Source organism: Poecilia formosa, unplaced genomic scaffold (assembly GCF_000485575.1).
Source record: "Poecilia formosa unplaced genomic scaffold, Poecilia_formosa-5.1.2 Scaffold119, whole genome shotgun sequence".
Classification (NCBI taxonomy): domain Eukaryota; kingdom Metazoa; phylum Chordata; class Actinopteri; order Cyprinodontiformes; family Poeciliidae; genus Poecilia; species Poecilia formosa.
This window is the reverse complement of record NW_006800058.1, coordinates 384914-400890: the sequence shown is the minus strand read 5'-3', so window position 1 is coordinate 400890 and position 15977 is coordinate 384914. Positions and strand designations below refer to the sequence as shown.

At 38.1% G+C, this 15977-nt stretch overlaps 2 protein-coding genes across 4 annotated transcripts in view; both read right to left on the bottom strand.

The window, feature by feature from the left end:
* dpy19l3 (dpy-19 like C-mannosyltransferase 3) overlaps positions 1 to 3118 on the bottom strand; it is a 62213-nt gene extending 59095 nt beyond the window's left edge. The window contains exons 1-2 of the mRNA XM_007560704.2: positions 2356 to 3118; positions 1307 to 1434 (exon numbers count right to left, since the gene is read on the bottom strand). Coding sequence (XP_007560766.1) covers positions 1307 to 1434; positions 2356 to 2473 — 246 coding nt within the window. The 5' untranslated portion in view covers positions 2474 to 3118. The remainder of the gene's footprint in view (positions 1 to 1306; positions 1435 to 2355) is intronic.
* A 6937-nt stretch (positions 3119 to 10055) lies between these two features.
* Positions 10056 to 15977, bottom strand: part of LOC103143969 (zinc finger protein 507) — a 20619-nt gene continuing 14697 nt past the window's right edge. Inside the window, exons 6-8 of one of the 3 annotated variants that reach the window (XM_016675687.1) lie at positions 13340 to 13474; positions 11737 to 11797; positions 10056 to 11706 (exon numbers count right to left, since the gene is read on the bottom strand). In XM_016675687.1, the coding sequence (XP_016531173.1) occupies positions 11506 to 11706; positions 11737 to 11797; positions 13340 to 13474 (397 nt within the window). In that variant the 3' untranslated portion in view covers positions 10056 to 11505. Of the gene's footprint in view, positions 11942 to 13339; positions 13475 to 15977 lie in introns of all 3 variants that reach the window. The other 2 variants (XM_007560701.2, XM_007560703.2) reach the window with 2 other exon arrangements.

Sequence of the window (15977 nt, the reverse complement as noted above, 5' to 3'; positions counted from 1 at the left end):
CAGCAGTATTTTTTTCATTTCATTTTGTTGTTGTTCTCCATGTTGTTGTTCTTGTTGCGCTAATTGTTCTTTATCATCATGGCCTGTGCTGAAATGAAATGTTTTTGTGCTTCTGTAAGATGACAATAAAGGCATGGTGATTCATTCTGATTCTGATCTTTTGTGTTTTTTCTTGCTCATGTTGTCCTTTTTCACAGTTTTTTTTTTGCTCTTGTTTTGCCGTTCATGTCATTAGCTGCGTTTCCATTACGCACAAAACTTTGTCAATATTCCCCTAATGTCGAAAAAACACAATTTCTATATTACAGTGTTTCCATTAAAAAAGAAGCGCAATTAAAATTACACTTGAGTAAGTTTGTTCACGCAATAAGTCATTAAAAAACATGCTGTGCCACGATCCTCCAGCAACTTCCTGTCACCTTCTCCTTCGTGGTTTGTGCCAGTGACATTCAGTTGTTGATCACATGACTTGTGTGATGCGAAAAAAGTGTCTCCATTGCAGTTTTGCAAAATAAACCAATTTCAATATGGCCAAAAAAAAAAACACCTCATCCTATGGCCAAAACTATTTATCAATATATATATATTTTTTTTTTAATTGATATGCTTCCATTAAGCATATTCGTTTTTTAAATGTCAGATTGTACAATTAATTGTACAAGGGAAACACAGCTAATTTTACCATTTTTGTTGTTCCTGTTATTTTTTTGGTTGTTTTTTTTAAAACTTGTTACTCCTATTCCTCTTGTTTAGTGTCATTGAAATGTAAAAGCCATGGGATCAATCAACCTCAATCTACAGAGATTTTTGTATGCAAACAAACTCATAGACACCATCACTATCAGGAAAACAGCTGTGAACTCAGGGTCACTCATTTCATACATCAACCTGAACAAACAGTTCCTATCCTACACTGGTGGTGTGAAACCACGACGGCTGACTTATTCACACAAAAGCTTGACTTGAGTGATGGCTTTGTTCTAACAAGTGCCCTGTAAGCCTCAGTGGAGATACTGTGAGGCAATATGCAACACAACACGAACCATCATAACAAGTTCTGAGTGCAATATTTCAGCATTTACACATGAGCTTTTCCAATTTTGACAAATCAAATGGCTTCCCAGCTTGTGACTGGTTCCAAAAGAAAATGGCAGTTGAAACCAGACATTCACTTTCAGACTGGGAGGATTTGCAGAAATCTGAGCCTCCCTTTGCTCAGACTGCAGAGTGCAGACAGACAGAAAGTTGGACTGAACAAAACCGGAGAATCACATTCAGCAGAAAGCAGGAGATTTATGGCCTTTACCTTGATGTTGGAGAACCACAGGTCGTTCTCATGCAGCGTGGCCACGTAGATGGAGCACAAAAGGCCCAGGCCCACAGAAACAGACCAACCAATCGATGTCCAGATTATAGCACCCCATGACCAATCGCCTGCAAGGACATGAAAATGTTATGTCTTTTACAGTTTTTTTAAAAAATTATTATTATTTTCTGGTTTTTGCTTTTTTGGTTTTTATTGGTAAACCAATTATTATTATTATTTTTTTTTGGTAATTTTCATCATTTCGATTTTTTTTTTCATACTTTTTAAGGTTTTTTTTTTCATTAACTTATTTACAAAACAGGGCAAAAGACTAATGTGTTCTAGAAACATTAAAACAAAGAAGGTCCTAATGTTGAATCAAAGGCTGTGCTTCTGCATGGAATTTAAATGTTCGCCAACAAATCTGTAGGCCTGGCACAATAACTATGTTTACTGGACGATAAATTGCCACAGAAATTACTGAGATAAATGATAATATTGTCTTTTAGAGACCAGTTTCAGCTAAAATAATAATATTATTATTATTGCCCCCTTTAATAGCAAAATTAAAGGGGGGCATATTTCTAACTTCTATTGTCCAAATGGAAATTATCAAGCTCTTTTTAATTTATCATTCAATTAATTGGTTTGTTGCTGACAGACTTAAGTGTAGATTCTCTCTGGGTTCAGCTTCCTCTCCAAACCCAGAAACATGGCTGCAGTTAGGTCACTTTCTTACTTTAATTGACCCTAGGCTTGGGTGCAGCAGGCAACCACCATCACCTATTACAACTACAAGAAAACATCACTGTGAAAGGTTCAGCTATGACTGAAGAGTTCAAGCTCTGCGCTGGTTACCACCAGAGCAGAGCTTGTTCAACACTGGCAGTAGGGTGCAACACATTGACTTGAGTCCTAATAAGTCATGCCTTAATAGGAGTGCTGATTGGAACAAAACCGCTGTTTTAGTTATTTAATGACATCAGGTTTTCATACTGACTGACGTTATTTCAGCGTCCCAGGAGGATTCCTCTCTCTCTCTCACTCACCCTGCAGGATCTTGTCTGGATGGTGATGGGTGCAACAGTTGGACTCGTGGGCCTGAACTTCAACAGCCGGAGTCGCCTCCTTCCCCCTGCTGCCTTTCCTCTGACGCAGGCTCGTCATGTTGTCAAACTGTCCCCCCCTAACACAAGCGGGAGCGCGTGTAGAGATCCACGCAGATACGTTTAATTTTTAATGCGCGGATGTAAACAAGGCTGAGCGCCGCTATAACACCGGGATAGACGGGCCTTCTGCTCGGGATTTCCTGCTCACGTTACAAACGGACTGAGAAATATCAGAATTCGCTCGAGACCAGATTAACGGAGAGCCACATTCATTTCTACCATCTTTAAACCGGAGGGTTTGCTCACATATCATCACCAGTTAGCTGACACATGGGTGATGCGGTCATTGACACTCAGAGTAGGATGAGGCAGGGTTAAAGTCCCGCTGTGCCGCTCGGACACACAGCTAGCGCCTCATTACAGTCATTCTGCTTTTTAACACAAAGGCGCGCTCGCGCTGCAGACGGACGGCGAAACGGTCTCCGTTAGGATACAAGCGGTCCATGCCAGCCTCTCACCCTCCTCTGGGCTGAAGGAGCGGCTGGTAGGACGGTCCAGCAGCTCCCTGTCTCCCTGTTCTACCAGCGTCCTCCTATATCACTTGCTCGTCCCAATTTCTCCCCCTTTTTCTCCCAAAACTTGCTCAAACCTACCCGTGTGTTTAATATTTGCTGGCTGCGGTACTGTGTTTCAGTACCGGAAATCGGCGGTTCTGTGCTTCAAAATAAAATCCTAAAATATCATAAGTTAACTTCTACATGGGTGATTTTATTGTGATTTGCTACTATTAAAACACATGAATAAAACGTATAAGTTTAATCAAATTTAATAAATGAAGTGTTTAAAATAGAACTTGAATTATAAGAAAATTTTACAAAATAGCTTAATCTTTTAAAATGGTACTTGATTTCAACTTACCTACATTTCCAGCTTTATTAAGTCCATTCTTGTATAGACTGCCTGCATCCCAGTGAAAGAGATTTTCCGGCCCATCAGGTCCCGTAAAGTACTAGAGATCGATCGACAAGAAAAATTAGAATGAAAATAAACAAAATATTAATTAGGAATAACATACTGTCTTGTGGTAAAATATCAATTTAAGAAATGTGACAGAAATAGTCTTGTAATAATATTGTTCTCACATCAATATTTTTTTTGTGATAGCTCTGGATGGGGAGTTTACAATTTTAGCTAATATGTTTTTCCTGCAAAAACTGCCCCGCTTTTCACAACTTAACTCTGACCCTCTCCTGTGTTCTGCTGTTAGTCTCATTTTGATGGTGATTGTCTTCATCCACATAGTGGTTCCTGCTAATGGAATAAGCAAAAATTATGTCCTTCATATATAACATCTTGCTTGAGAAAAGACCCCACGTCTAAGTGAGTGGGCAAGTATGACATAAAAGTAAAAGTTATCAAATGCACATAATGATTTTCTCACTATTATTAAGCTATCAATGGGCCACTGTCAAATAATATGGTTTCAAGCTGCATCTCCTTTTACAATTTTCTTCTAGCTCTAATTTATATATAAAAAAAGAAAAACCTTACATTCCATTTTCCGAAATGGTCGTTATTACTCTCCAGCTGGCTTGCTGGCTCACCTTGGTGATGAAATGATATGAAGAAGTGATATTGGACTTATTGGACTGGATATTGTGGCATTGTTATTGGTCTTTTCCCCCTGCAGCTTCATGCATTAGTGAAGATGAAAACTCTTTGTAATGACTGAGAAACTGTTGACATTATGGGTGTCAAAACCAAAAAACCCAAATAGAAAACAAAAAAATATTAAGTTTTAAGTTACTGGAAAATCTAATAATAAATGTTCCAATAAACTGTTGTACCCATTACTAGTTTTTTGTTTTTTTATTCAAAGATTGACATTTTTGACATTGTTTATGAGAACAAATTCAAGAAAAAAAATCCTATTAAATAAGTGATGATAAATAAAAACTTCGTAAAAGCAACAAATCGACTTAAAACAATAAAGGTAACACTAAAAAGGGTTCTATGACTTGTGTAAATTATTGAAAAAGAATTAATGTTTTTCTGAAGGTATTCTAAGTTTGTGAATCAAAGGAAGAAAAACTGGAGCAATTATGTTGAAAACATCTGGTGACTAGCTGTAACCTGATTATTGGAGGGTGTCCTATAGAGACCTGCATTGAAAGATAACAATGATTTTGTGTGGAAGAGTTAATAAACAATAAAAATGATCTGGTGCCTGTCATGGTTCACTAAGAGCAATTTTAAATCCAAACACACACAAGAAATCCCGGCTCTGTGGAAAACAGTGGCTCAGCTAACGCATGCTGAAACACATTATAGTTCAGGAATGATAGAAATGTTTCCTCAATAAGCTTTTATTATAATAGAGGAAAATTTTACTATTAAAATAAAACAATATTTGTCCAAATATCCTCATTACATTTTTGTAAATTGATTAAAGATAATGTCATACAATTTCTTTTCTCTTTTTTTTTTTTGGTCTTTGATAATTGTCACTAAGGTTGATCTATAAAGTTATTAGTTCTGCATATTTTTGTTCATTATTGTATTCTTCAACTTTGTGCTTTAGTTTAGATTCATATTTTAGTATTCGATCTCTTTGTATTTCTTTCTGTTTAGAGCAAGAGGGAGGATCTCTGCTGATGCTTCTTTGTGCACTTCGAAGCCAGTCAGTTTCATTTCCTCCCTCCCAGATTATTCTGTTCTCTGTCACTGTACTCTGCTGTTCCTTGCACTTGTGCACTCAATTCCTGTTTTTAAGACCATTACAGTTATGTAAAGGCTAGAAAATTTGATCAGTCCAAAATTACGAGTCTATTTACGGCCATTGTCGAGCATATGTAAACTTCTGACCAGCATCTTGTTTCCCTACAAGTCTTTATTTTTGAAGGGCATTATTTCGGATCATTTGATACATCAGTCTTTCTTGTGCTGCTTATTTGCTCTTACACACCTAAATATTACTCAGCTTTACATATGTGATTGAGTTGCCATGTGAACATGGAGTGGAACGGGTCTGCTCTGCTCTGACCACTGGTGACAAAATGGATAAGGTGACATCATTTCTTTTGTCCTGATCACAGCCCGACCCACCCCCTCCATTCATCCTGAAACTCGGCCGTGTCTCCTGGCTCCAGCAATTTTTTAAAACTTGCCAGGGGCGGGGTTTAGCTTTTAGATGAGGTGATTGGTGTCTCGTTACACTTTAAAGGGACAGAGGCCCCATTCCAGGGCATTAAATTACAAAGCCAAAATTCTTTGAAGTCAAATGTGATACATGTAGCATTCTCATAACTGAAGTTAACAGTTACTTGATTGTGTTATAAAATGGTGCAATCAAGTAACTGACTGTGCTACGTGTCTGGAAGACACATAATATTGCCCCTTTAAATCATTTCAGTTTGCACCCAAATGTGTCCATATGTATCCTTTTTCTCATGTCTGTCCTGTCATCCCTACCCTGACAATTAATCTACTGGATGATGGCCTATTGAGATAACCCTCGTCTTTTTCTCACTTCTCCCAGTTGAACTCTTTAGACAGCATGGAGTTGAAAATCCTCTTTCCTCACTGCAACATGAAGCAAGGTTTCTGAAGCAAGAAATCCCAGAATTAGCAATTAATCTCAATAGGAATAGCTCTTACTTCCCCCCTGCTTTTCTGTGCCTCTCTCACCCTTCGTTCACCTTGATCTTCACTTTCATAGTGATATTATTAACCAGTTTAGGTAGAAAATGTGATCCTCTAAAGAAATCGATAGACCTGAAGGTTTTATTTTGTTCAGGATTTGGAGAAAACGTGATGAGAATACAGAGGCAGACATTTTTTTTTCTTTCACAAGGATATATTGTGCATGTGAAGTAATGGAAAGGCTGAACTGAGGGAGATTAGATTTAATTTATTTCTTCAAAAACAGAAAATGTAAAACTCAATTGGTCCTCAACCAGCTTTTTTTTTTCCCCTTTTTTTTTTTAAAGAGATTATAAAAGAACCTGGACTGCATTTTCATTTGTTTCATTGCCTGTCCACAAGACAAAATGAAATGTTCACCTTGAAAACAGCCTGGCAGCACAGTGTAATGAGAAACGTTCAATCAAGATGTAAAGAAGTTGTCAGAAAAACAAAGCCAACCCTCGTCTCCCCTGGAAACAAATGGCGACTGTCCCACCCGTCTTGATGGAAGCTGTGGTTCAGACGGGTCCAAAGCACATCACAGCTCCAACACCCTGAGGGGGGCGGAGCAGCATCAAACTGTGCTCAGGTAAAAGTAGAAATACTTTAATATGTTCTCACTGAAGTAAATGTATTTGCTAAAAAGTCTACTCAAGTACTGAGTAACTGATCTAAACATCAATCTTTTAATATTTAAAAATGACATCTTCAGACAGACCAAAATATGACATTATGTGGACGTTTTGATGATGAGAGTTAGACCGACAACGGTTCAAATACTGCTGTTCAAATACTAGGATTTCATTGGCTAGAAAAAGCCAATGAACACTAGAAGATGGACAGACCATTAAATGACAGCAGCTGAGTTTCCATTACAAATGTGCGCAAACGTTTGTCAATATTCTGATAGTGTCAAAAATACACAATTTTGTAATTGTAGTGATTCCATTCAATAAAAAATTTAAATCACACATGAAAAAGTTTGTTCATGTGACAAATTGTTTAAAAAGATGGCCCTCCAACTACTTCCTGTCATCTTCTTCTTCTTGGTTTGCTCAAATGGTCAACATCTGGTTGTTGGTCATGTGACTCTGTGTTTACCTGTTCAAGGTATTCTTGCATTCAGATTCCTCAGCTTGTTTTATTGAAACATTTTTACCAAAGTCATTTCACATTCTCTTTATTAGCAAAAGATACAATGACAAAGTGATGAAATACTTTGTAGGATGTTTAAAAATAAATACAAACAAAGCAAGTGTCACATTACAGTCCGAGACATTTTCATGTTGAATCTGTTACAAAATTTGATACGAGCATAAAAATACAGAGTAGACGTCGTGTCCTTTGGTTCAAACAGACATAGCTCGTCTTGCTATGCTGAACTTCAAACCAAGATTTCTTCTAAATAGATCAAAAGTTAGCAAAAAAAATCTATTTGAAAACCTTTTATAGCATAATGAACTTTGAAAAATATTTCATATTTTATAGAAATGTCAGTTTTTGAGGTTGTTAAGGTGAAAGCGTTTGAGCTCTGGCTAGTGATACATCAGGGCTGCCTTATGTACTTGGTGTGTTGGATTATTTGACCTGAATGATGAAAACATAAAGGTTTCAGAGGATCAGGGATCCATACCAGGGATATTTAATATTCTACCAACGCTTTTAGACACAAAAACACTAAAAGGCACAAAAAAAAAAAAGACAAGAGATCATTGCTTTTAAACAGAAATATGGCACACAATAAAGGCCATGTGGTTGTGGTGTTTAGCAAAACTATAGCGAGAAAAATGGAGAGAATTTCCATGTGCTCAAACAGACATAAAATATACCACATATTATATATAAATATATCTTTCATAATAATTAGAAATATAACACACAAGTCTGAAAAACTTTGCTCAAAGGTTGTGTCACTTCTTGGTAGATAAAGTATCATCGCAGAAATGAGTTCAATATTTTGTTCCTCCTGAAATATTTTAATTTTGAGACAACATGTCTCAAAATTAAAACATAAATAAAAAGCTGAGGTGTGAGCCTCCATACGCATGCCTGGTTCATGCCTCAGAGCTTCCCGTCGTTTAAAAGTCTAAAAATAAATCGGGTTTAACTGAGAACAAGACAAAAAGCAACAGATACAACAAGTGCTAAAGTTCTCTGCTGATATTCAGTAAAATGGAGAAAGTTTTGTTGGAGCGATTCAGGACAATTTAGAGGTTACACATTCGACTGGTTTTCTTCAGCTCTCATGTTACATCCTCAAACTTTGGCACACGAAAGCCAGTAAGGCTACTTTTAACATTCCAAGCTAGATTCTTTTTTTTTTAAAAAGAAAAAGACTGAAGTGAATATTTGTATACATTACGGTGGAATAATTCAGAGTCACAGTTTTCGGTATGGTTGGGTATAGTGAAGAGTGGCTGTAGAAAACCTCAGTATGTCCAATCAGGAGCAAAAAAACTGCACTGATTATTGTGAGTTAATCACACAGAGGCTATAAAACCTGGAGAAGACAAAATGTAAAAATAATTCCAGATTTGAACACTGTTTTAAATCATTTTCTGCTCATGTCATCTGTAACAGGAACTAGACTTGATTATCTATTTTACCTGCTGATTCTTGCATCTAGTTAAAAATACGTTACTTTAAAATGATCAAGATGTAGAGTTTCTCTGGTATTCAAGATGTCCCTGTTTGTGTTTTTAGCTACAGTTAAAGTTTCCACAAAGCCATCTTCACCTCGTTTCAAAGGAGGGAAAATGTTTCAAAACAGGTGGATTATAAATTATATGTGGTGTGTTCTGTGACAACACACCACAGCTTGGTTACTAATTGTGCAAAGTTACCAGAAATTTAGCCTTTCAGGAAGCAGCATAAGGAAAAACTGTAACACTTTATTTGAAGGGGGGTGAATAAGACTTTCATGACACTGTCATAAACATGACATAACACCTGTCATGAACATGAATAAGCCTTCATGAATATTTATGACTGTTGTCATAAAGCGTCATTCGGTAAATTATGACACTTTTAATACAAAGTTGACATTATTCAAAATGTCTTTGTTATGACAACTTGACATTAACCAGGAAATCATTACTGATATAAATTTGTTATAAAATTATTACTGATTTCACTTTAAAAATTAGGTATCTTTATGTTGTTAAAGGTAAAGTTTAAACAGTAATGATTTCTTAGTTAATGTCAAGTTGTCATAACAAAGACATTTTGTATCATGTCAACTTTGTATTAAAAGTGTCATAATTTACCGAATGATGCTTTATGACAACATTCATAAATATTCATGAAGGCTTATTCATGTTCATGACAGGTGTTATGTCATGTTTATGACAGTGTCATGTCAGTCTTATTCAACCCCCTTCAAATAAAGTGTTACTGAAAAAACTGCTTTCTAATTAAAATGTCAAATTTTAAACTTCTGGGCATTTAACCAACAAAGGTAATTATTGTTCTGGTAATTATTGAAAGATAGTGTACAACACATTTGAATAAGTTTAATTAACTCTGGTGTAACATTACATTTCAGATAATCTTCACCTACAAAATAAAAGCAAAACTCAAACCCACTAGTAGACTTGTGTGCAGAATTTCATCATTTTGCCAGTTTAAAGGTGTTGGAAAGTTTTCTTTGGCAACTTGAAACTGGCTAACCCAGGCTAACTTGGAGTTCAATGCATTTATTTCCCAATTTTCTGTAAATTCAATCTTTGATGTTCCTTAAATTTCCAAATTTCTATATTTTACAAGTTTTTACAAGAGGCTGATATCCCACATTATTAAAGACGACTAAATTAAACAGTAACAACCTGGTTGGATTGAACTAAAACATGAGCTAAAAATCTACTAGCATGCTGAGCTGTCACTTAATGCTAACTAGCAGCTGAGCAAGGAGAATGAGTTCATACATAAATATGTTTTTTTTTTTTGTTAATGTAAAATGTTTCATGAGGATTTATGCTGGGATTCCTAACACTAAGTGCAACCAACATATTTTAGTAAATGTACGACCGCTTTCAGCTAAACTCTTCGTACACTCTTTGAGACAATATATTTATCAAATATTCATGTAATCCTTTTTAGTGTAGCTTTGTTGTGAGCCAACTTGCAATAACCAATCTGTTTTAATCCAAACTTCTAATCCACCTTATTCCTGGACTGCTTGGATAGAATATTTGGTGGAATGTGATGTTGTAAGTGCCATGATCCACATATTGATCATCCAGTTGGCCAGATACATCTGGATAGATTCAAAACTCCTAGAACACCCCGTCTAAAAATGCTTACAACTGCTATATTAACAGCTCAAACACCAGATATACCTTAATATGCATTAACACACACAGTGGAAAGCGTCTTAACGCTATTGCCAAACAAGACTCATCTATCTCGTTTTCAAGACAGGTGAGTCTTCCTCATCTATCTTGAAAACGAATGGCGCTTCTGGATTGGCTGCTTTGCTAACGCCAGCCAATGGTGTGTCAAGTAGCATTGCTTTTAAGTAGTTTCACTTCTCAAGTGGAATTTTCTTGTAGAATATTTACAAAACCTATTAATAAATGGGTGGATTTTCTGCAAATAATTTGAAATCATGTCCACGGGATAATTTCTAAGTACTGAACCGTGAGTGGCGGGGGTCCGCTGTGTTTAGAAACGCTCTGGTCAGAAGATGATTTGTACTTTTGAGAACGTTAAAATATAATAAAAACTTTACTAAACGCACACACTCACACAAACAACATAAACAGCAGGAGATATAAAAATACATACAAATTTTTGCTTTCAAATGAACATAGCACCACAAACATGAGAGATAACCGTGACTCCTTTCCTACATCCTAACCTTGGCACTGGTAGATTCAAATAACTAACATACTAACAGACTTCCCTTTTTGTCATTCCTTTTGTCTACAGGCATTTACAACAACCCCTCAGTCAATGTGTATTACTTCCACTTCCTTCTCTACTTTATAAACCATACAACAAACTTAAAGAAACTAACACCTCTCTCCAAACTGGCAGCTAACGGAAAAACAAACAGATAAATATTCCTTCTGTTGGAGTAGCGATGTGGGGTTGAAGGTGTGTTGCTAACTCTTTACAGGATGAGAACCTCAGCCATGTCGCACCAAACATGGTAAATACTACAGTAGTAATGAAAGAGCTGCCGTTATAGAAAAGTAATCAAATTAGGGAAGGAAATAGTTAAATGTTTTGTGATTTATTGAAGGTTGAGCTTATTACTGTCTGAACTTGGGCTGAAGCTTTGTAAGGGAAAGGATTTGACTAACGGATTAAAATCACATTCCTCTTCCTGAAACCTATAAAAGGTGCCTGTGTGACACAGCAGCCATTGGAGTGACCTCTGACCTCATCACATACGGATGCGTGTCACTCTGCCGTCTGGAGGCCGGCCTGGGCCTCCGCTTCCTGCTGCTGCTCCTTGTTGAGGATGATGCTGATGATGTCGCCCTCGTGCTCCTTCATGTGCTCCATCAGACGCTCTTTGCTGGTGGACTCGAAGCCGCAGATGCAGCAGCAGAACAACAGCATGCAGTACTCCGTCGGGGGCCCCGTCGTGGCGGGCCCCGTCGTGGTGGGCCCCGTCGTGGCGGGCCCCGGGCGCTTCCCCTGGGCAGGACCCTGGGTGGAGTCTGGAGGGGGTGTGGGTGGTCCGGGCGGGCTGTCAGAAGGTAGAGAGGCTTTTGTTACTGATGTGTGTGTTGGGTGAGGGTCCACCTGGCTGCTGGCCGTCTCCTTTAAAGGCAGGATCACCGCTGGACACTCGGCCCCAGACTCCAGGCCAGCAGGCCGCCTCTGAGACACTCTGAAGGGAACACAAGTCAGCTTCAGGGAGGAATCCACAGCATATGGCAGGGTTTCACAAAAATCTAACTTTTCCATAATCTCACATGTCCTAACGTTCAAATAATCATCATTAATTGAGCGATTACTTATTGTGACAGGCCGAGTCGTTCATGCCAATTAAATCTGATTTCTAAGTGAAGGGTTTATGACTCCAAAGCGATCCACATGCACAGAAGAAGAATTTAGAGGTCAATGTCCAAAGTAATAACGGTCACCTCGGTCTATGGATCCATTTTAAAATTATTCAGCGTTGCAAGATAAGATAGATGATCCACACTGGGAACAACTTTCTTTTTCTGTTTATGATCTTATTCCTTTATTTTTCTACTAATACTGTGTGTTTGGTGCCTATTATTATTCCTGCCAAAGCACTCGTTTAACAGAATGATGCTCAGAATGCAGACGTCCACAGAGACCCCTAGTGGACAGCTACAGATGATGACGTCTACTGTCATAATCTGTGTGACATAAAAGTATGAATAAGGCCATTTCAGCTGCATCCATCTCCACACCAGTTACCCTGTTCCTGCTGAGGAAAAGCATCCACACAGCATGATGCCGTTAGTGATTTAAATAGGGATCAATAATACTGTATGCCGCACTTTTCAGATCTTTATTTGTGGAACATGTTGAAAATAGGACCGTATGTGGTCACAGAAGGTCTGGGGTGGGAATCCCATTCTAGGAATTTTCTGCATGGAGTTTAAATTCTCTTCCTGCCACAGGAAGTGAGGATTCCCTCAGGGTGCTCCGACTTCCTCCCACAGTCCAACAACATGACTGGAGTTAAATCAGGATTTTAAGACTTTTTACTAAGGCCTTTATGAATCGATTCACATAAAAGACCTTTATGTCAACCTTCTCCAGTCAACTGCCAATAAATTTACACTTACCCATAATAAGTACAAAAAAGCTAGCCAGCAAGGGTATGTTAGCAGTGATTTGCTGTAGCCTCATTGGCCATGAGTCACAGAATCCATTGAAGATGTCTGCGTGCAACTCAACCTTTTGTCTGACAGAAAAGTCCATTGAGAAAAACAAATGCGTAGAATATTCAAGATTAAATAAAAATGTCATTTACAAATTGAAAGCCAACCATCTCTCTTTTTAAAAAGAATTTAACACCTTCATTTTAAATACATGAATTTAAGACATTTTAAAGATGCATGGACAGCCTGTAACTGGTCTCTGCTGCCTGTCCAACAGGCTGTCTGTCCTGGGTGTACATCGCCTCTTGCATTGATCCATCACAAGAAATCTCAATAAAACACACTACAGGTTTTCTGCAAAATGTAGAAAAGTTCAGGCTGCCCACATCTGCAGACCTTTTCCAGCCTGAACAGTGAACAGTGCTTACCGGCTGCTCTGGGAGATGGCCTCGTTGATGGCCTTGTTGACCTGCTCGTAGTTGTAGTTCTGGTCCCCGGCGTGCTTCCACATGTGGGATTTGAGCGATGGCGGATGGCTGCACACGTAGCCGCACAAGGAGCACCTGGCACGGAGGAGAGGAAGTGTGACGGAGGAGAAGATGAACGACAGAGCGAAAGCGGATCAAGCGGAAGATGATTTAATACGCGAGCCGAGGTTCTGCTAATCCTCGTCCTCCTTTCTATCATGAGGAATCATCCCGACTCAACCGGAATGGAGACGGCGAGCTTAGGAGACAAAGAGCGAACAGGGGATTTACAGCAAACTGCTGGAGTCATTTGTCAAATTTGATAGAATTACAGGTAATTCTGTTAAGCACTATTTAAAGGTTCAGAGCTCCAAATGTTAAGAACGAAGAAAGTCAAGCCCCGCCTCCATTAACCAGCTGAATCAGCAAACTCGACATTCGTATCGACATCCGATACAAATGTCGGATTGAACATTTTGATTTAATTGTATTATTTGTGTTTATTTTAAGTTCTACTCATTTTGGAACAATTGAAAACATTGAAAAGAACATTAGCTAATTATTCCATGCCAGTGAAAGACAATGAAAAATTTGTTAGTATTTATCTTAATAAATAAATCTCTTTATGGTGAGTTAGTACACAAATTATTACTAGTCTAAATGCCCTGACAGTGCTGCCTGTCACCATAACATAAAAATGTTGACTTCTCATACAGAAAAATATGAAATAATAGAGATGACCACCGAAGTTGTTCATTTAATCTTTAGAATCTCTCTGCTTACCTCCCACAAATACCAGCTTCTAAACTCATTCTAATTTTGGAGAAAAAACCCCCAAAACAAAACAAAACAAAACAAAAAACCCCCCAAAAAACCTGCACACCTCACAAAGACAGAAGAAACAAAATGGAAAAAAGTCTTTGGAAACCTAAAAACAGAGTGTGTGTCAACTTCTGTAGCTGGTTGCCTTAAGGCTGCTCTGAATGCTCTGCAGTGGAGCTAACACTGAGCTATCAGACAGCAGGCGGCTGAACCCCAATTTCTGTTCTACTCTGTCTGATCTAAAACTTATTTTCAGTTTCTCTTTAGACATTTCAGATGAGCGCAGAAACATCTTTAGAAACCTTGAAAAGTTTTTTTTTTTCCCCCCACAGATTGAAGCTTTCTTGTATTAGGTCAGGTTAATCAAATTATTATTTTTTTTTTCGCTGTCTTTAAATTCATAAGTTTATACTGACACATATACAAGCATGAATAACTAATAAAAACTACCCAAAAACTACCTAAAAAATAATTAAAACCAACTGAATTAGACAAAGAAAAAGTGATGACAAAATAAAGCTGAGCTTCAATTAAAATTCCAAAACTACCTGGCAGTTTTGGGACTTGGGATAACCCTGGTGATCAATTCATCTTAAAATTAATTAGGCCCGAGCAGCTAAGCGCTGCGAAGGCCTATTGTAATCGTGCTGTTAATTATTATTATTATTATTAGGCCCGAGCAGCTAAGCGCTGCGAAGGCCTATTGAAATTGTGCTGTAAATTATTATGCTTCCGTAAAATACATTGGCTTTTTGGAGGCTTTATCATATTCAAAAACTTACCAAACTTGGCAGATGCAGACTGTGAAAAATTTACGTATTTTAAGGTCAACGCAAAAATCGTAAAAATCGCAAAATCGTAAAAAAAAAAACAGCTCAATGGTGCCACCTAGCAACTTTCAAAAGACTCTTTCCTATTGCCTTACTTCATCGTAGAGACTTGAAATTTGGTGCACTTGTAGAGCTCCCCAAGACGCTCAGAATTTACATTAATGTCATAGTGCAAGTATGACAGGAAGTCAGCCATTTTGGATTGAAGTTCCGATTTTGACACCATTTTGGCCGTTTACAGCCTTCACATTTGATCGAACGCCTCCTAGGGATTTCGATCGATCGGCTTCAAACTCGGTCAGATCGTTCATAAGGCATGGCCGATTAAAAGTTATAAAAGGTTTGAGTTTTCGTGCCTGTTGAAGGGGGGTTTCCTGGGGTCAAAGTTCACCTATTCGCCACGAAACACGAAGCTGTTATAACTCTTACACAAAAACTCAGAGAGGCACCAAACTTTCAGTGATTGATCATCATCGGGTGCCCTACAATACCCAATGGTCAAATGATGACATCACTTAGGCCACGCCCTTTGAGAACAGGAAGTGTCATGTTTTACTCTGACCGATCCCTTTCTAACCCCTTTGACCTAATCAAGATGAAACTGTGTCTACAGACACGAAACATGTTGGTGTAATTTGGATTCCAACCCGGTTTGTTTTTGATGGACTAGGTGGGCGTGGCGGCGTGGCGAAGTGACTTGTAATGCCATTGCTATAAGTTTGGCTCTAGATTCCACAATTTTGAGCAGAGCTGCACCAAACTTGACATGAGTGATCCTGGTTGGATCCCTTATGATCCTATATTGTCATTGTCTGACTTCATCTAAGCCCTGCCCCCTCAGAACAGGAAGTGCCTATTTTTTACTTGGAAAGCTCCATCTCTGGCTCTTTCGACTTAATAAAGATAATCGTGTATCAGATGACTGATAAGAAGTTGGTCTCACTTGC